Source organism: Scylla paramamosain, chromosome 9 (genome assembly GCF_035594125.1).
Source record: "Scylla paramamosain isolate STU-SP2022 chromosome 9, ASM3559412v1, whole genome shotgun sequence".
NCBI classification, from domain to species: domain Eukaryota; kingdom Metazoa; phylum Arthropoda; class Malacostraca; order Decapoda; family Portunidae; genus Scylla; species Scylla paramamosain.
In genome coordinates, this window is record NC_087159.1 from 27,750,880 (window position 1) to 27,771,529 (window position 20,650).

General features: G+C 41.4%; 1 protein-coding gene across 1 annotated transcript; it reads right to left on the reverse strand.

Moving 5' to 3' along the window:
- Positions 1–1,731: 1,731 nt before the first annotated feature.
- Positions 1,732–18,513, reverse strand: LOC135103812 (probable ATP-dependent RNA helicase DHX37). The gene is given in 22 exon segments (XM_064010608.1): positions 1,732–2,050; positions 2,461–2,558; positions 3,305–3,473; positions 3,911–4,048; positions 5,101–5,216; positions 5,618–5,733; positions 6,533–6,653; positions 7,458–7,608; positions 8,256–8,441; positions 8,810–8,921; positions 9,210–9,365; positions 9,368–9,478; positions 10,091–10,210; positions 10,913–11,120; positions 11,987–12,185; positions 12,485–12,620; positions 13,431–13,649; positions 14,641–14,830; positions 15,638–16,068; positions 16,275–16,577; positions 17,178–17,357; positions 18,147–18,513. Coding segments are annotated over 22 exon segments (3,627 nt in total). The 5' UTR covers positions 18,216–18,513; the 3' UTR covers positions 1,732–1,952.
- Positions 18,514–20,650: the final 2,137 nt, after the last annotated feature.

Sequence of the window (20,650 nt, forward strand, 5' to 3'; positions counted from 1 at the left end):
CGAAAGCCTTCATTAGGGCCTCAGAACTCTGAATAGTTGTAGCCGGAAGTTTGTGGTGACAGTTTTTTAAATACTATAGATATTCTCTACTTTAGTGCAGTGTTGCAAGCATGAGAGAATAAGAGAATAAGGAACTTGCTTTGAATATAGAAGCTGGTAGTCTACAAGTGTGTTTCTTTGTCACAACTTTGAACAGTGAAGTGTTGTGACACATTACAAAGCACAATACCTAGTGTGAAAAAGTGAAAAAAATGCTGTGGTGACTTATTATTTATGAATACAGCAAGTGTTAGATGCAAAGATGTCTGTGGCTGCTGTGATGATGACATATTAAGCTGATCTGCTGGCATACTTTTGCTGGAAAAGTGTGATGTGAGGTGTGATGAAAAGAGTGAAAGGAAACACACTGAGGTGGTCTGGCAACATTGGAGGATGAAGACTGAAGAGTTTGTAAAGTGAAGTGCAGTTGGAAGAGTAGAAGTTTTAATAAAGAAGTATATGTGTAAAAGAGGTGCAAGTAGAAGAGAAGGGGACAAAAAAGGAGAAAATTTTTGGATTGGAGACGAGAGGCACTTCTGCCACAGCCCCCTGCTTGAGGGATGCTGCTGGAGGGAGTGAGGCATCAGAGGTAGACAGAGAGATAGTGTGATGTGTCAGTATCCGCATGCCAGTTACCTGAGCCTGCTGATCCTGAACAACCTAAATGTTAAATACAACTATGTTCCTGCTTCTCCATCAAATTTCACTAGTCTAGAATAATGATTTAAGCATATAGTGAATGGTAGTAACACACTTCCAACAACACTCCTGTTAATCATGATGGTATTACAGATGATACATGGTTATATTCACATCACTCATTGTAATGGTTAACAAATTTTTTATTCATATGGAAATAAGATAAATTTTTGTATTTTCCTATCATACCACTATCATATACCTCACTGTGCCATAACACACAATTTATATGCAGGCAAATCAAGACATCTTACTTGAAAAAAAATATGAAGTTGAGAAAACACATCTTATCTATGAATAAATGTGGCGAAGATATGATTTTTATAATTCAAAAGCTTATGTTGAGCGTTAATCTTGACTGATGTTGCTTCATTCAAGAGAAGGCAATGGAATACATGTTTCATGAAAACAGAACACTTACTATTTTGCTGTGGAGTGCTAAGCCTTCATAGATTGCCACTGTGTAGAGTTGGTAGTGCTTCATACAAATTCAAAGCTTTAAGTAAGTTTACACAATGCAGTTTAAATATAGATGTAGGTGTTGGATGCAAGGAAAGGGTTGGGCACCAGCCTCCTGATGATCATATCTTCAGTAGTGTTCTTCATTTTTCTTCAATTTGAAAATATATTGTACTTCTAGAAATCATGCCACTTCATTACCTGTCATCACAACATACATCAGAAGGATCAGAAGAAATTAATAATCCAATAAAAACTTTGATCCCTTATCTGTTTGTTTAAACCAGGTGATTTGTTTTATACTTATTCATCATCTAGTCACTTGCATCAAACGTCCACACACTCACACACACATCCACACACTCTGCACAACATGCACAATGGAAGCTGCAGACTCATGTACAACGTAAAAATAAATATTCACCATGAAACCCATAAAAAACCACACCAGCACTACACCTCACGTTCTCACATTCACACAAGCTGTCTCAACTTGTTCCGCCCTGAAAACAGTACTGAAGAAAAACAAAGAAATTCAGTCAATAATTTAATATAAAAACAGACATTTGGCAATACTTATTATGTGCAACATTTATAAAACAAATATATACACAAGTTGACCGGGTGAAGAGCAAACACACCCACTGAAATATACGTGACTGATGACGTTGCAGTGGAATTACTGAGCAATGCGGAGTCCACACTAGTGACAGTGCTGAGTGGTGTCCCCTATGTCACAGCAGGATCAGCTCCACTCAGCTTCTGCAGTCTGCCCGAGGGGAGGCCACAGTCCTTGCTACCTCAGGCTTCAGCTCCTTGTCCTGTAGCCACTGTGTGTACTCTGCCAGCAAGTCTGTTGGTAAAGGTGCATTGTTTATCATATGTAATTACAACTGATATTTCAAAGTAACTATGATAAGTGTGTGACTGATGTGTGTGTGTGTGTGTGTGTGTGTGTGTGTGTGTGTGTGTGTGAGTGTGTGTGTGTGTGTGTGTGTGTGTGTGTTTGATACCTCATCTGGGCCACCCTGTGTGGAATTGCCAACCTGGTATCTACATAGATGATAAACAGATTAGGGAGACTCAATTAGTACAAGTGGTGGGAAAGTCTGTCCAAAATCAGCCACACAGGTAATCTACAATACACTGTCAATATTCTAAAACTATTATGAGCTTAGTTACAGTTTTATCAGTTTCCACACAAGCATTATCATCTTTAAGCTAAATCATCACGTCAACAACAAACACAAAATGGAAACTAACACTTTGGTTCAGCGGCCCAGATGTCTTTCAATCTGGCAAGGCTGGTGGCGCCTCGACTCATGAGTGCCTGCAGCAGACTCTCCCTCTCCTTGCGGAACCTTGAGGAGGACAGATAAGGGGTCTTCCATCAGCTTGACAGGAGTGACTTTCCAAACAAGATTCTGTAAATTCTTATTGTAACATTCTTTACCATTGTACACACCTATATGGCCAAAAAATATTTTGAATTTGAATTTGAATTTTTGAGAAGATACAATGAACAATGAACAACAGGATCATAAGGTGTTGGCTCAGATTATGATAAGCACTTCCTCTCCCACCAGAAAAAAACAACAACTGCCGTAAGTGACTATACTAACAAGACAACAATGAGTGAGTTATTAACACTGCAACAACAGGATCATAAGGTGCTGGCTTGAGTTATAAAACAAGCACCATCTCTCCTACCAAAAATACTACCATGAAGTGAGCTGAAGAGTACCACAAATACCTGGTGCCTGATGATGACTAACACTTGCCTCCCAAGAGCTATGCATAAAATTAACATCAAAAGAGTTCTCATTGTTCCAAGTACTTAAAAGGTTCAGATAGCCTTTCAGAGCACCATTAACTTATTCCTTCTACTTTGAGCCACTTGAGACCAGTGATAACTTAAATCCTTCTACTTTGAGCAACCTGAGAGTACTGATAACTTAAATTCTTCTACTTTCAGCCACTTGAGAGCACCAGCAACTCATCCCTAATACTCTTAGCCACTTTAAAGCACCAATAATTTAGCCCTTCCACTCTCAGCCACTTCAGAGCACCAACAACTTATCCCTCCTATTCTTTCTTAGTCACCTACCTGAGGGCCACTGGGCTGACAAGTGTCCTTGGCTCATTCAGGTGCTGCACAAAGGGGATGAGGACGGGACACAGGTGACCCAGGAGGAAGAAGTAAGCCACCCACCGGAATATTTCCCTCCCTATGGGGTACTCCACCTCCACCTGTGGTATCACCCACCCAGCAGGACCTGTACATTTTGGAAAAAGAGGGATTTCTAGTTATTATTATGTTCATTTTTTTATTAAATCTTGTTGTATTGAGTGTGTGGAAGTATGTGGCCAGCTGTGTTATGCCTAAATTCTTGAAATGTAGTAGGGTGGTCCACGAGACTACCTCTTTTCACCAGAGGATGACAGGGATAAAAGCATTAATGATGTGTGTGTGAATGTGTGGTGCTCTGTCTAGGTCACCCTATGTAGGATTGCTGGTCTGGTATATAGATAGTGAGATCGTATTAAGTTGCTTATATCCCTGGGCAAAGTGAAGTTATTATCATTATTACTCTTACTATAGCCCCAAGTAAATGGTATATAGACTAATTATATAAAGCTTTCAATATCTCTTGGGTAAGTGAAGTCATTATTATTACTCTTACTACAGCCATAAACAACTGTTCCCCAGTACCATAGGTGGCAGTGCAGTGGCAGAGGATGGCGTCCCTGTCTGAGTCATAGCGAGGCTCGGGCTTCTCCAGAGGCGGGGAGAATGTGCAGAGAGACGGAGCAAACACTGCCAGCCACTCATCCTCGATGGCTGTCACGTCTGGATGCAAGGAAGACAGTAATGAGGTGGGGATGGGTTGGTGACTGGAGGTGATGGGTTAGTGAGTGGAAAAGGTGACTTGGTGATTAGCTTGTGATGGGAGATGATGCGTTGATGATAGGCTAATGATGGGAGAGGATGTGTTTGTGATGGACTGGTGATAGGTAATGCATTGGGAATAAGCTGGTGATGGGAGAAGGTGACCTGGTGTCTGGTTGGTGATGGGAGAAGGTGATTTGGTGATTGGCTGGTGATGGGTTGCCAGCTTCACATATAGGATGAGAGAGAGAGAGAGAGAGAGAGAGAGAGAGAGAGAGAGAGAGAGAGAGAGAGAGAGAGAGAGAGAGAGAGAGAGAGAGAGAGAGAGAGAGAGAGAGAGAGAGAGAGAGAGAGAGAGAGAGAGAGAGAGAGAGAGAGAGAGAGAGAGAGAGAGAGAGAGAGAGAGAGAGAGAGAGAGAGAGAGAGAGAGAGAGAGAGAGAGAGAGAGAGAGAGAGAGAGAGAGAGAGAGAGAGAGAGAGAGAGAGAGAGAGAGAGAGAGAGAGAGAGAGAGAGAGAGAGAGAGAGAGAGAGAGAGAGAGAGAGAGAGAGAGAGAGAGAGAGAGAGAGAGAGAGAGAGAGAGAGAGAGAGAGAGAGAGAGAGAGAGAGAGAGAGAGAGAGAGAGAGAGAGAGAGAGAGAGAGAGAGAGAGAGAGAGAGAGAGAGAGAGAGAGAGAGAGAGAGAGAGAGAGAGAGAGAGAGAGAGAGAGAGAGAGAGAGAGAGAGAGAGAGAGAGAGAGAGAGAGAGAGAGAGAGAGAGAGAGAGAGAGAGAGAGAGAGAGAGAGAGAGAGAGAGAGAGAGAGAGAGAGAGAGAGAGACAGACAGAGACAGAGAGAGAGAGAGAGACAGAGACAGAGACAGAGACAGAGAGACAGACAGAGACAGAGACAGAGAGACAGACAGAGACAGAGACAGAGACAGAGACAGAGACAGAGACAGAGAGACAGACAGAGACAGAGAGACAGACAAAGACAGAGAGAGAGACAGAGACAGGCAGAGACACATGCTGCTTACTTCTCATGAACATCTTGTGGGTCTGGTACACATCCTGGTACACCACCCACTTGGGCATCTCCCTGTACAGCACTGACGACGAGGACAGGAACACAGGCTCCTCCATCTCCTGAGTTCTGAGGGAGACACACACACAAATAGATAGACTGATTGATAGATAGACAGTCAGATAGATAGATAGATAGATAGATAGATAGATAGATAGATAGATAGATAGATAGATACATACATATCATATACAGATACACACACACACACAAACACATCACCCTCACCTATTATAACACAAATAAGAATGAAAAATGGTAGGAACACTCCGTAAATAACTGAACAAATCCACTACAAGCCCTGAGGAAAAGACACACCCACACACACACACACACACACACACACACACACACACACAAATACATATAATCACCACCCACTACAATGAAGACCAATGAATACCAGCAGCAAACACAGACAAACAGCTGCATGAACCCTGCATGAGCCTCCCTGCCCGCAGAACACTCACCTGTAAGCGTGCCTCCACTTCACCTTATCCTCGGGAGTCTTGAGCTCGTGGTCGTCCACCCGGCGAGCCACGTGGTCCACCGTCCCGGCCAGCACTATCTGGCGGAGCAGCCTGGCCTGGGGCGGGGAGAGATGGTGGTGATGGTAATGATGAGTGAGATGAAAGGTAAAAGTCAAGGTAAGGATATAGAGTGAAAGTAAAAATAAAGCAGCCTGGTCTAAGATGGAGATGCACAGTGGTAATGTAAATAATGATTAAGAAAAAAGAGAAAAAAAAAGGAGTGGGGATAAAAGTAAAGATAAAATTACCGGTCTAATAAGAGTAGAAGTGAAAACTAAAAATGGTAAAAGTAAACCTGTACAGTAACATATATTAAAAAAAAAACCCCATAATTAACAACTTTTAAAATAAATTGCAATTATCTGCTGCATACTTTCCATGACTGAGGTTTTTTCACATCCCTCCTTGACTAACTGAAATAAATCTGTGAAGAAAAACAGGAGTGAAGAGTGGAGTTCTGGCAGGGGTGATGTCAAAAAGGGAGGATGTTGGAATAGGAAGAAAGAAGAGATTACTAGAGCCAACTAGGGTACCATCAGTCTTATGACTACTGCTACAATTTAAACCTTTCACTGCATTATGTAACAATGCTTAAGGTACAGTGTTAAAATCTTTAAAGCACCAATAAGAAAGGTAATGGCATGAAATGAGTAGATTATCCAATTTTTAGCATCATAGTTGTTCGTGATTAAGGAAATACATCATATAGTAGTGAAAACATTAATAAACAACAGGTGCCATATCATTAACGATAAAAAATAAATAAATAAATAAAAAAAAATAAAAAAATAAATAAATAAATAAATAAACAAATAAATCCTGAAGTTCTCCCGAAATGGGTGAGCCTCAACTGACCTGCTCCTCACTGGGGGGTGCCATGTCGGGGTCAAGGAGGAGGTCACAGGAAGGGATGATAAGGTTGATCTCATTGGTCAGCTGACGACGTAACTTGCGTATCTCCACCACTGCCTTGTGTCTGTAGAAGAGAGAGAGAGAGAGATGCAGTGTGGAGCAGGACAAGACCATGAGAGGGGTAAAACATTCCTATATTTGGTGACTTCCTGCTACACTATCTTTTTAAGTATATAGACAATAAAGATACACCAAAAAGATGAATGAAAGAGTGTGTGTGTGTGTGTGTGTGTGTGTGTGTGTGTGTGTGTGTGTGTGTGTGTGTGTGTGTGTGTGTGTGTGTGTGTGTGTGTGTGTGAGAGAGAGAGAGAGAGAGAGAGAGAGAGAGAGAGAGAGAGAGAGAGAGAGAGAGAGAGAGAGAGAGAGAGAGAGAGAGAGAGAGAGAGAGAGAGAGAGAGAGAGAGAGAGAGAGAGAGAGAGAGAGAGAGAGAGAGAGAGAGAGAGAGAGAGAGAGAGAGAGAGAGAGAGAGAGAGAGAGAGAGAGAGAGAGAGACAGAGAGAGAGAGACAGAGAGAGACAGAGAGAGAGAGACAGAGAGAGAGAGAGAGACAGAGAGACAGAGAGAGAGAGAGAGAGAGAGAGAGAGAGAGAGAGAGAGAGAGAGAGAGAGAGAGAGAGAGAGAGAGAGAGAGAGAGAGAGAGAGAGAGAGAGAGAGAGAGAGAGAGAATAAGTAAATTTCTTGCATGGCTTATTTCTTATCCCATGCCAAGGCTCAACCTAACCTTACATCTCCAATCACATCCCTGACAGCTAACCCTATCTTCAGTTCACCCATAAGATACCCCACCCTTCTATCACCCTAACATAACCAGTCCCCCTTAGTCCCTACCCCCTATCACCCACTACCAGCCTTCACCCTAGTCTCACCTCAGCCCATTCTTCTCACACCAGGTTCTGTTGCTCCTCTCATGCTCAGCTGCTCCCACTGCCCTCAAGAGCACCATGGCATCACCCAGCAGCTGTGCCTGGCCGGGTCCTGCCCAGGACAGCCGCACTGCACGCCACCGCTTCCGTAAGTCTGGAGAAGGGAGTGAGATGGTGGAGATAAGGGAATGAGATGGATGAGGTAAAGGAAGTGAGATCAGAGAAAGGAATTAAGTTCTCATCAATAATTCCTTATGTATGCAGTTTTTAAAGAGGAAAATTACTTTGATTAGAAAACATTACCATAACTCTGAGAGAAAAGGGAATGAGATAGTAAAGGAATGAAATGTGGAGGATAAAATTAAGTTCTCATCAATAATTCATTATGTATACAAATTTTTATGAGGAAAATCACTTCAATTAGCAAAGATTACAATGGTTTGGGAAACATAGAGTGTGAAAAGTAAAGGCTAACATAATGACATTTAAAAGTAAAGAAAAACTATGTAAAGACAGAAATATTAAAGATTACAGCATCATGCATATGTATACCAAGGCTGTCTCCCCCAAAAAGAGGGCTAGCAAAGACAAAGCACACAACTTTCACATTCACACTCACTCACACCACTCCCTTAGCCCCTCAGCCCCCAACAGAGAAGGAAAAGTACTCCTGCCCTTACTTTGCAGGGATCAGTCGCGCACATTGGACAAAAGATTACATGTCCCAAATCCCTTTGAGCTTAGTAAACTGCTTAGCTACTTCACCTCCACTGCCTCACTCCTTCATTACCACTGCCTCACCATCAACAGACTCCTTAACATCCAGTGGGGTCTCTGTGAGGACCTCTGGCACAGTGAGGGCTGCCACCAGGGCCACCGTGTAGGGCAGCAGGTTGTGTTGGTGGCTGAGGGCCAGCATCTTGCCATAGCGTGGCGCCAGGGGGAAAGCAGCCATCGCCTTGCCCAGGGAGGTGATGCGACTCAGGTCTGTGGGGGAGATGAATTTAGATCTGTTTAATGTAAAAGTACCAGACCTACTGACAAATAAGACAGGGTTCTTTCTAGCTTACATTGAGTCTAATGCACCAGTAAAATGTTTTCCCAAGTAGTCTTTGCAAAAGAGGGGATCTTTGAGAGAGAGAAAAATAAACAAATAATATAAATTAATAAATAAATAAATAAATATATATATAAATAAATAAATAAAAATAAAAATAAAAATAAAAGACAACTAAATAGGCATAATCGCTTTAGTGCGAGTGTGGCAAGGTTGTGGTTCAGAAACTAGCTGAATGTTAAGGCAAACTTCCACAGCTATGGAGCAGCAGGAGCATTCACACAAACAGTGAATATACCTTTGGCTTTCTCAGTCTTCATCCTCTTCTTGTCCTGGATTGATTTTTCTGTTGGGTCAGGCACTTTGTGCAGGGCTCCCAGTGTCAACAGCCGCCTCACAGCATGTCTCACCTGCAGGATGGAGGAAGAGTTTGGCACCACAGCCACAGCGACACACAAACATGGACAAAATCACGATGTACCAAGTATCTAATACAAGTTATTTCCTATTTACTTTTATAAACATTTATATTTACAGTGCCTCCATTTCAAATTTTTACATCTTGAATTCTTTCCTTTTCAATTTCTGCATTCATAATTTCATGTTTAGAATTTTTCACATTTCTATTCTGTATATTTACATTTTCTTCATCACAAATCTTAAAATAATCTGTTGGTGGGAAAGACTGCACAGCCCACCTGCAGGCTATCTGGGGGTGTGGGGAAGGGGAAGTTGATGACGGGGAGGTTCATGGCTTTCATCACCAGCACCAAGTCATCGATGGGCCGCTGTTGGATCTCGGCGATGGAGAACTTCAGGAACTCATCATTGAACACGGCAGAGGAATAGAGGCGGGGTAGCAGTGGCCCGGCGCTGTCCTGCCGGCACGCCCTGCCCTCTGATTGGCTGATGCCTGGGAGGTCCAGGTGACGTGAAACATGGACACCCCCGTCACCTTGTCGTACACCTGCACACACACAACATGGTAAACAAATGAATGAATGTGGACTGAGAAAGAATTCAACTTAAGGCAGATGATGATGATGATGATGATGATGATGATGATGATGATGATAGAGAGAGAGAGAGAGAGAGAGAGAGAGAGAGAGAGAGAGAGAGAGAGAGAGAGAGAGAGAGAGAGAGAGAGAGAGAGAGAGAGAGAGAGAGAGAGAGAGAGCAGAAACAGAAAAACTGACAAAGAAATTCACACACACAAAAATGGAAAGTAAATGTTATTAGTTAGTGGGACAAAAAGGACAGTAAGAAGTGAAGCATAACAAACCATTTCCTTAATATTGAGAACTGAGGGAGAATTCACCTTACAAATACAGAAGAGGATGAAAATAAACTGTTGAGGCAATAAAACACAAAAAAATAAAAAAAAAAGTTATTAGTTAATTGTAAGAAAGAGGACAGCAGGTGGCGAGGCATGACACACCCTCTCCTTCACACTGAGGACATACGAATACAAACAAGGATAAAAAATTAAGCTGGAGAGGAAAAACACAAAAGAAATAAAAAAAAATGTCATTAGTTGGTTGCATGAGAGAAAGAAGGCAGCAGGTCATACACAACACACCTTTTCTTTCACCCGGCCACTGTCCACCACATATTTCACACTGGGGATAGTGAGCGACGTCTCTGCCACATTGGTTGCCACCACACACAGCCGCGTCCCCTCCGGTGGCGGCTGGAACACCTGGCAAAAGGAAGGAAAAGTTATGGATTAAAGTCAGCAATTTTAAGAACTATTCATTCAGAGACTATGACTAAAGACACAAGGATTTTTAAGAATTAATCACTTAGATGTAGTAAATATTAAGTCTGAGGTTTTATTTCTGACATTCAATTGCACTGTCAGCTTTCTTCTGGTCAGTGTGGATAAGAAATAAAGCAAATTATAAAAGGGAGCTAAGTAAGGCCAATAAAATCTTAAACTTATACAAGTCACCCATCACTAATTTGGTATGACTGAGACATTTAGTGTGCCAACAAACAGTAGCAGCAGCAGGTTGGTGCAGTGACCCGAGAAATTTGAAATTACACTAGCCAAGATTTGTGTTGAATTAGCGATGGGACCGGATCAGTAACTGCTGGATTAGCAATGCTTGACCTGTACCATTAATTACAGCTTTTGTTTCTTCTTCCACATAATCAACCTGTCCTCACAAATGTTTCAGCATCTTACTTTAACTAATTCAAACAAGAAATAGTGAAAGTTACTGGAGTGTTTGAGAGCATTTGTAGGATTTCTGTGATAGTTTAAAAAGGATTCCATTTCACTAATGAGAAAAACAACCACAAGAACCTGACTAACCATTTCTGTGGCCTTTGAACACAGCCCTTATGAGAGCCCAGAGCATTTCAGGGTACAGGTTGCTGAGACACCACACACACTTACCAGCTGCTGCTTCTCAGGAGGGAGGAGGGAGTACAGCGGCAACACCCACAGAGGCTGCTCATTCCCTCTTGGTCCGTTCTCCTCCTCCTCCTCATCCCCATCAAGGTCGAGATCCGAGTCCCCGTGGTCGGTGATCCCTCGGTCCTCCAGCTCTGTCCCTCCCTCATCCAGCTCCCCCTCACCGTCATCAGGAAGGGCAGACACAAAGCTGGGAGGTGCAGGAGGTACTCAATAAGAAGACCAGTAGTGATGAATCCTTTGACTGCTAATGACAATACAAATCTTACTAATCAATTTTAACCTGCTGGTAATTGATGATTTGAGATTTCTGGGTAGTTCCTTTTCCTGTTGGTTGTGTCCTTTCAAAATTATGCTCTAAAGTTGCAAAAGGCCCAGGCAGAAGAGTAGATGGTGCCATATAACACTTGCTATTACATCTGAGTAACCCTCGATGATTTTACTGGGCAAAAATAACTTATTGGTACGTGATGGTTTGAGATATCTGGGTAATCCCTTTTGTTGCTGGTTGTGTCCTTTGAAATTATGCTATAAACCTGCAGCAAACAGTCTTATTAAGCTTGAGGAGAAGCCATGGCAGTTCTAGGTTCAAGACAAGCAGAAGGGGAAAGAAAGAAGACACTTAAAAATAGGAAAAAAAACTGAGACTGAGAGGAAAGGTGAAGATAATATGGAAAATACAGGGTGAACAAGAAAAAAGACAGAGGAAAGAAACCATATGAGACTGAGAGGAAAGGTGGACGGCATGATGACAAAGAAAAGTATATGGTGAACAAGAAGCCCCAAAAAATAAACAAGAAAGAAAAATGCATAGAGACAGAGAAAAAAAAAAAAAAAAAAAAAAAAAAAAAAAAAAAATATATATATATATATATATATATATATATATATATATATATATATATATATATATATATATATATATATATATATATATATATATATATATATATATATATATATATATATATATATATATATATATATATATATATATTGTCTTACACTTGCCAAGTCTTCAGTAGATCCTCTCAGATCCTCTCAACAAACACTTACTTCTCCAACTTCACTTCAGGAAGGATGATCTTCTGTGTGGATCCTTCCTTTGCTGTCTTGCGCTGGGCCTTGCGTTCCTCCTTCTTCCTCCGGTAGCCACTGACATTGGGCACAGCTTTCCCTGCCTCCTTCCCGTCCTGTCTTGGCATGGGGAAGATTGCGCGCAGCTTCCTGACTAGCGTGTTGACCTCTTGCTGACCTTAAGAGAAGAAAAGAGTTGTTAGCTGTAGTAGTGAAATGAAAATGTGGAGTATAAATGTTTCTCTCTCTCTCTCTCTCTCTCTTCTGTATTTCATCTCATAATCTCTTCTCTTTAACCTTAATCACCATCCTCTCCTTTCCCTATTCTTACACTATCCTTCCTTTCCTCCTCCTTCCCTTTCCCTCAAACATTATCATTCTCTCTTTCTTCCCTCTTCTTACACTACCCTCCCTTTCCCTCAACCACATCCCCTCTTCTTACTCTCCCTTCCCTCCCTCCCATCACTCTTGCCTCACCTGTCAGGAACACCAGTATCCCTCCTTCAGGCAGCTGGCGGTGGATCTTGCAGGTCTTCTTGTACGCCTCCCCAACATAGTCATCCACGGTACGCTTGTTGTAGTGGATTGTGACGTCAAACATGCGCGACTCCACCTGTGGGGAATGGTAGGAATGTGTGTTTATGCTGAGTTACCGAGTTGTCTGCTGTGATGGTTAATGCTTTTGCCGAGACAATTTTTTCGGTTGTAATGTTCAAGTTTTATAATCCTGGCACTACTGTCATGTGTAGTTCATTCATTGAGTTACCTGAGAATTGTATGCTATGATGCTTAAGCTTTCAGTGCTGTACAGTTTTTCATATAATTGTCTTTAAATTTCAGGCACCCATCCTAGTCACCAAGTTGTCTCATATCATGGTTAACCTTTCATAATTACAGTTTTTCCAATAATAATTTTTAGCTTTTAGACATCCATCATAACACTACTGCCTTTAATAGCAGCCAAATATACAACAAAATTAACACAGTATTTTTATTTTCTTTCTGTGTCCATTCATACTTTTTTTGTGTTAACCCTTTACTTTGACAATTTTTCCTCAACCATCTTAAACTTTTAAACACTTTTTGTCAATAACACCAGCCAAGAAAGGACAAATTAACATGCTACACTCCTCTATTATTTCTGTGTGTCAATTTACCTATACACTAGGCTGACAATCTCACTAGATGGCCCAGATAAAGCACCACACACTCAATCACACACACAACATTCACACTCTTAGCCCCGTCAGCCCCTGATGGAGAGGGACAGACTCGTGGATCATCCTGCTACACCAACACATTTTTCTAACCATACCATCATCCTCAGTGATAAACCCCATACTATCCTTCACAGATAAACTTATATACATACATACAATCACTTACACACACACTTACAGATAAACTTCCTCCCACATTCTACCTTGATGACAGGAGGCTTGGGTTCCTTGAAGAGGCGAGGGTTGAGAGTGAAGTCCTCCACCTTGAGTGTAGCAGACATGATGATCAGCTTGAGTGGGTTGCCCCTTGCCTGCCGCCGGGGAAGGATGCGTGACAGAATGCCAATCAGGATGTCCGAGAAGACGCTGCGTTCGTGCGCCTCGTCAATGATGATGACTGAGTACTTCTTCAGTGTTGGGTCCTGTTTGGGGAGGAAAGAAATGGAGCTGTTGTTGTTGTTGTTGTTGTTGTTGTTGTTGTTGTTGTTGTTGGTGGTGGTGGTGGTGGTGGTGGTGGTGATGGTAGGGTTGGTAAAGTATGGAGGAAGAGAAGGTGGGAGAAAAGTAGTAGGGTTGAAAGAAAAAAGGAAGAGGACAGAAAGGGATGGTAATAAGGAGGATAAAAGAGTGGGAGGATAAATTATGGTTTGAAGGAAAAGTAAGAGTGGTAGGGAGTAGGAAAGAAAAGGTAGTGGTTGGGTAGGAAAAAGATGGGGAAGAAATGTGGTGATAAGAGAGAGAGAGAGAGAGACAGAGAGACAGAGAAAAAGGAAGGTGGAGGCAAAATTGTGGTGGAGAGATAAAAGTAAGGGGAATACGTGAAGGAAAGAAAGGGTGGATGGGAAAGTGGTTAGGTAGGGAAGAGATAGGTAAATAGTGATGAAAGGGTGAGAAAAATTTATGGTGGGATGGGGAAAAGTAAAAGGGATGAAAATTGGATGTCAGGTGGGATAAAGCAAGGGGGAAGGAAAAATGGTAGTAGGGTGAAGAAAAAAGGATAAAATTCAACAGACAATCAGAATCATATAAACACCATTACATATTATGAAAGGAGACAAGCTCAACTAACAAACAACAAGTCAATTCCTGAACCTTCATAAACAAACACTATAAGGAGAGGCAAAAAAAAAAAAAAAAAAGGGAGAAGGATGGAAGGAAAGGAGAAACAGTGAGAATGAATGACAAGGAGAAATGAAGCACCAAGTGAAAAAGAGAGAGAAAGAGGAAAAGATAAAGAAGCTAAACAAACCACCAACCTGCTACAAAATGAAGTATAAAAAAAAGACAAGAAAAAAAAAGCTAAAAGAGCAGAAAGGAAGAAAAGCAAAATAAATCACCCACCAGTCATAAATGGAAAATAAAAAAAAAGAGAAGGAAAGGAAAAAAAAAGTAAATAAACAAATAGACTCCCACCAGCTGTATCTCCTTCAGCAGCACTCCGTCAGTCATGAACTTAATGCAGGTGTCTGGGGTGACGTTGCCCTCAAACCTGATCTGGTAGGACACCTGGCGGGGCGAGAGACTCATCTCCTGCCCCACCCGCTTCGACATGGAGATGGCGGCCACCCTCCTTGGCTCAGTTATTCCAATCATTCGGCCTCCACTGCAAGAGTAGGATGGAGGTGCAGGAAACAGGGAAATACAGTCATAATAAGAAGTAATGTTACTCAGTCTTTTCTATTTAACTTAGTGTTTCCTTTTGCATCTGTCAGTGTGATTAGGATGGAGTCCATTTAGTGTTTTCTTCTGTGTTAGCAGATGAGTAAAGAAGAGAAGCAAGGAGTAAGTGGAGTTAGGAAAGTGCATCTAATTTATCTACCTGTATTTCATGTTTTTCTCTTCCATAAGTCATCTGATTTGCTGAAAGTCCCCTTATGAGGCCTGACGAGTGATGGATTCTAAAATAATGGCTGAGGGAATATGCAAAAACACAGTGGGGACAAATATAGGTTGTTGCAGATTATTAACAGCATATCAGAGGATGTAAGAATGAGAGAAGACATCAAAATAGACTGGTGGCACTTGCACTTCTTTACATATTCCTTATTTCTCCTCTTTACTTACCTGATAACAAGTACAGAAAAAACACACCTTCATTTCTTCACTTATTTCTTATTTCTTTTCTTAACTTACCTGCTAACAAGTACAGAAAAGGCTAAGAAACCACACATGCCCACAAACACACACACACACACACACACACACACACACACACACACACACACACACACACACACACACAACATAATCACAATCTAACTCCCCATTTTCAACACAAATCTACCATCACTGCCTTAACCTCCATCCCATTTCTATCCTGACACTCATCCCATCACCTTCCCAGCACACTTTGACCTGCCTGCACTAAGACCTTCCCCACAAAGCCACACAACTCTCCTCCTGTCCTCACCTGGTGTATCCGGCCTCATAAAGGAACTGAGGCACTTGCGTTGTCTTCCCGCTGCCTGTGGTGCCAACAATGACTGTGACGGGCTGCTCGTTGATTGCCTCCATCACCGCCTGCTCTTCTGCCAGGATGGGAAGCTTCAGTCTTGCTGCCTGCACCTCTGCTGGCCGCTTCACACTCATGTAGATGGCTGGCTGTGGCTTCTTGGTTGCCTCTGTGTGGCTTGAGCCTTCTTTGCCATCTCCACTACCTAATCCTCCTTTCTCTTTTGTGTCTGTCTTTTCATCTGCCTTGTTGTTGTCTTCCTGGTTTTCCATCGTCACTGATTCTTTGGCATCTGTTTCCTTTTCTTCTTTTTGTGGTGCTTCTTGTTCTTCTTCCTCTGCCTTGTCTTCATCCTCATCACTCTCGTCATCACTGCTGCTGGACACTTCCTGCAACAGGGCATGAAGTGGTAGTAAATTAATATGTAGAAACAAATGATAACGAAAATAAAGGTAAATAACTAACTAAATAAATAAATAAGGCAAGAAGAATACAAATAAAAAGATAAAGAAGTCAAGCTTTCAACAACATAGAACACGTCAGACACAAACACAGTCTCATGACATAACACATCACGAAGCCACACTTTCCTCACCCCAAGCCTAACCACTGTAGGATCTGACTGCTGCTGCTGCTTCTCCTCCTCTTCTGTTTCCTCATCTTCCTCTTCCTCCTGTGGCGGTCTTTTCCGCTTCTTCCTCTTCCCTCCCCTGACACAACTTGGCATCCTCCCAGGCTCCTGGCTCTCCTCCTCCTCCTGGTTGTTGTTGATAAATGTGAAATCGCTTGCCATGAATTTCTTGCGACCAAGTGTCTGGGTTTCCTGCAGCTGTGTCAACTTGGCCAGGTCCTGCGGCTTGGCTTTCACCTCCTGCAGCGCTGCAAGGAGGTCTGCTCGCTGCGGGGAGAGTCTGAGTCTTAGCACTGGAAGTCTAGTCACAGTATATCTCAGCAGGAGCATCCTTAGTGACATTTAGTTGTGGCTAGCATGGCATTTCTGGTTGCCTTGAGTATACTATGCCATTAACCCTTTGACTGCCACTTGGTACACCTTTCCTTAATTACCAATCACTCTGAGACATCTTTACCTGTTCTATAGTCACATCCAATCTCTGAACTGGGAAAAGTTCCAAAATGTATCCTTTTTCATTGCTAACTTTCTTATAGATCCTTATAGAGACTTCATGCATTGCTTCTGGTACTGCTAATTGTTTTGTGTTGCAATGAAAGGGTTAACAAAATTTGAGCTAGCTAATAATCTCTATTTCATTTCTCACTTTTTACTGCAGGGTATTTCATATATTTCTCATTATAGACTCATCAATATATAGCATGTAAATCTCCAGCTAACATGAAGCAAGACAGGACACAATGCCTCTTTTTATATCTGTGGTAAATTCAAACTTACACAGCTATCTTCTAAGAGATCCCAAAGTTGAGCTTGCCAACATCCTCCTCAACAAAAGACTCCCTCATCTGCATAAAACAGAAAATTTACCTTGGCCTTCTTCTCCTTTTGCTCAACAATTTTCTCCAGATGTTTTCTTTTCTTCTTTGAGAGGAGCCTGACTGGTCCTGCACTCTTGTCCCGGAGCTTTTTTGTCGCTCGCTTGGCCGATGGCAGCACCAGAGCATTGCTCTCATCATACTTCTCTGTGCTGTCAATCTCTACTTTAATCTGAAATGAAGAAAAATCACCCACACTTTAATTAGTATCTTCCCTTGTATATGTGAGATAAAAAAAAAAAAAAAAAACTCTTTAAGTACAACTGGCAAACAGGATAATGGTCAAAAACTTCATATTCAAAGTGACTTAGAATAAAGAGATCAACTTGATGAATGAGTGAAACTAGCCTAAATATTGACCAAGTTAGCCATTACAAGTTTAAGGGAACAAATAGGGATTATGGCAATAACCTTTGCCTACTGCTAATTTCAAGACTATTTATTTATTGAGGAAGAAAAAAATAAATAAATAAATAAAAGTAAAAAATAACACTTTAACAAATCATGATATACACAATGAAAGGATAAGTAGTGAAATTAAAGAAGTGTGTTAATATAAGCTTAACCGAAGAAGCCATTGGATAATAATACATAAGGTATTTCAATATTATCCCATCAGATTAATATAAAATATGGAAACACCAATGCGTGACCAGAAAGGGCGGCACTGTAATTAAAAGGCTGCACCAAGCTAATCCCAATACCCACATTAAAAGCAATGGTATTACGGAAATAACCTTAACCTATCAATTTCCTTACAATGTTTACGTCTGGGAGAAAATATGGCAATTTTTCAAGTCGTGAAGTACACAATGAAGGGATCAGCAGTGAAATCAAAGAACAAAATGAACATAAACCTAAGCTAACCTAACCCTCAGATGAAGACACTAATGTTACTTCGATATTAGCCACGAGAACCACCACCCACACCTCAAACCCCTCTCTGTTTCCCATCACTCACTCTTTTCGCCTCAGAGTCATCGGTCACAACAGTTGGTTTAGGTTTGTACTTAAGTCTTGAGCGGCCCATCTTGCCTCTCCCTTTCCCTGGGGCCTCGGTGCTGCCCTCCCTTCAGTCACTGAATCTCACTGAGTCTCGGCCAGGCGGCGCCCCTCAGGTCCTCGCGCACGTGTGATTGTTGACATCCAGAGGGAGCAGGGAGGCGACACTCCACCTTCTGAGAACATCAGGAACATATAACTATACTACATACATACATATAAAACCATACGTATATATATACCTTGTTCCCACCACCACCACACTTACACAAGATCCCTCCCTGAAAATAACACCACCAGTAAAAAAAAAAAAAAAAAAAAAAAAAACAATATAAGAACATAAGAAAAGCTGCTGCCCAGAAGCCATGCCTAAATGTGGCAACTTTTGGGATGAGATATACCTATCTATTTCCACCTACCATCCTCATCTACATTTTTTCTATTTTTTTAAACCCCCTTACTCGCACAACATTACAACATACCATTACAACATAACATTACAACAACATATTTTCAAGAAAATGTAGTAAATTCTGAACACATAAAGGTTATTTTCTTAATCTCATATAGTTTCTACTCCATCTTAAAACCATTTTTCTAGCCACTGAAATAAATGCAATGATGTAGGGGACTGCAGGCCAATGTGACTGAACCCCCAGTGACAATACCGCAGTGTCGGAAACCTGCTTCATATGGTAAACTGTGGTACATGGTAAACTGTGGTAACTTAAGTATTGTTTTTCTCTCCTCATTGATGTAATAAACATTTATACAAATATCAGATGCACTGGAAAAGAAGATAAAAATACCAAAAATCGAAAGAACACCAACAACTATAAAAATATTACAGATGTCTATCCATTTACCTAGTAGCCAGAAATTTTTCCAATTCCTTAGTTATCCCTGAAGAGCAATACAGAAAACTAAAACATCGGGGTATCGGACAGGCTATGACCACAGGGAAGCTTCAGACTCGACTCTTTCTGGCCTCCCATGATACTGTCCTAAGAAACAACACCAGCAATTGATATGCTACTTATTAATTAAAAACGGTATTGACACATAATATTCAATAATTCACTTAACAAATTTATTATAGTTAACGGCTACAAGAGAAAGAAAAGCAGAGTGGCGCAGTGGAAGCGTGCTGGGCCCATAACCCAGAGGTCCGTAGATCGAAACTACGCTCTGCTAACGAAAAACATTATTATTATTATAATAATACACCCAAGGTGATGAGAAAGACTCCTGTTCTAATCACTTCCAAATAACAGCAGAGTGGCGCAGTGGAAGCGTGCTGGGCCCATAACCCAGAGGTCCGTAGATCGAAACTACGCTCTGCTAACGATAGGAATTTTTTTTTTATTATTATACGCCGAAGGCGATGTGGAACACTCAATTGCTCTATACATCACCAACAACAGCAGAGTGGCGCAGTGGAAGCGTGCTGGGCCCATAACCCAGAGGTCCGTAGATCGAAACTACGCTCTGCTAACGAGAAAGTAATCTTTTAATTTATCAACATTTTTACCGTACGCTCAAGGAGGTGCGGGACTCATCCAGTGCAGTAACTCGACAACTCTCAAAATTTATTTGGGTTTTTAAGTGCACTTTTTACGGTTCTGGTGATAGATTACCAAGAAACACTCTTGACAACTCTGGTAATCATCTCTGTGGCCTTTGAAAACAATCATGGTGAGAGAGCAAAGGCCTTGTATTTTGAATCGCGTCTCATTACCATCTGACAGCGTTGCGGGTCACGGGAAGGCGCAGTCATATCCTTCTAAGCTAGAATTACAGTCAAGATATCAAGGTTTATTTCATTCCAAAGGAAATTAATCTCAGACCTGCTCGTAGAATATGAACCTCTGAAATTAAAACTTTACAAAACCTGCCAAGTGAGGTTTTGCAGGACCATTTCCAATCTTTCGAGACCAGATGGAAAGTAGACTCGAGCTACAAAGACATGGAGCCAGTGTGTACCTTTTTTTCCACTCAGACTTCCACCTCTTCTGATCCTTAGTGGATTAACTTATCGGCATGTAAAAACTTCCATATGAAGGGCGGCGGTTGACTTAAAGGAAGGCGATTATTTAAAAGAGTTCACACCTTTCGGCTACGCGCCTTACCCAAGCCCGGCTGATGATGTCACAGCTTATGACGTAACAGGGCATGTTTACTTACGCACGTACTTACATATTTCATTTTGAAAATTGCTTTATATATTCTGATTTGTCATATACTTTAATACCGTGAATAGCAAAGCATTTAAAACCTGAGTAATAATTAAGATATATCAAGAAAATAAACTGAAAAAATCTTGGAATATTGACACCATTAAAACCATTGAAATGTTCACCCATGAGAATAAAAAAAAAAGAAAAATAAATAAAAAATATTAACTTTTTTTTCAGTGTAAAGTTAGAAGCAGAAATAAACATTTCACTGACGAAGAGTAAACAA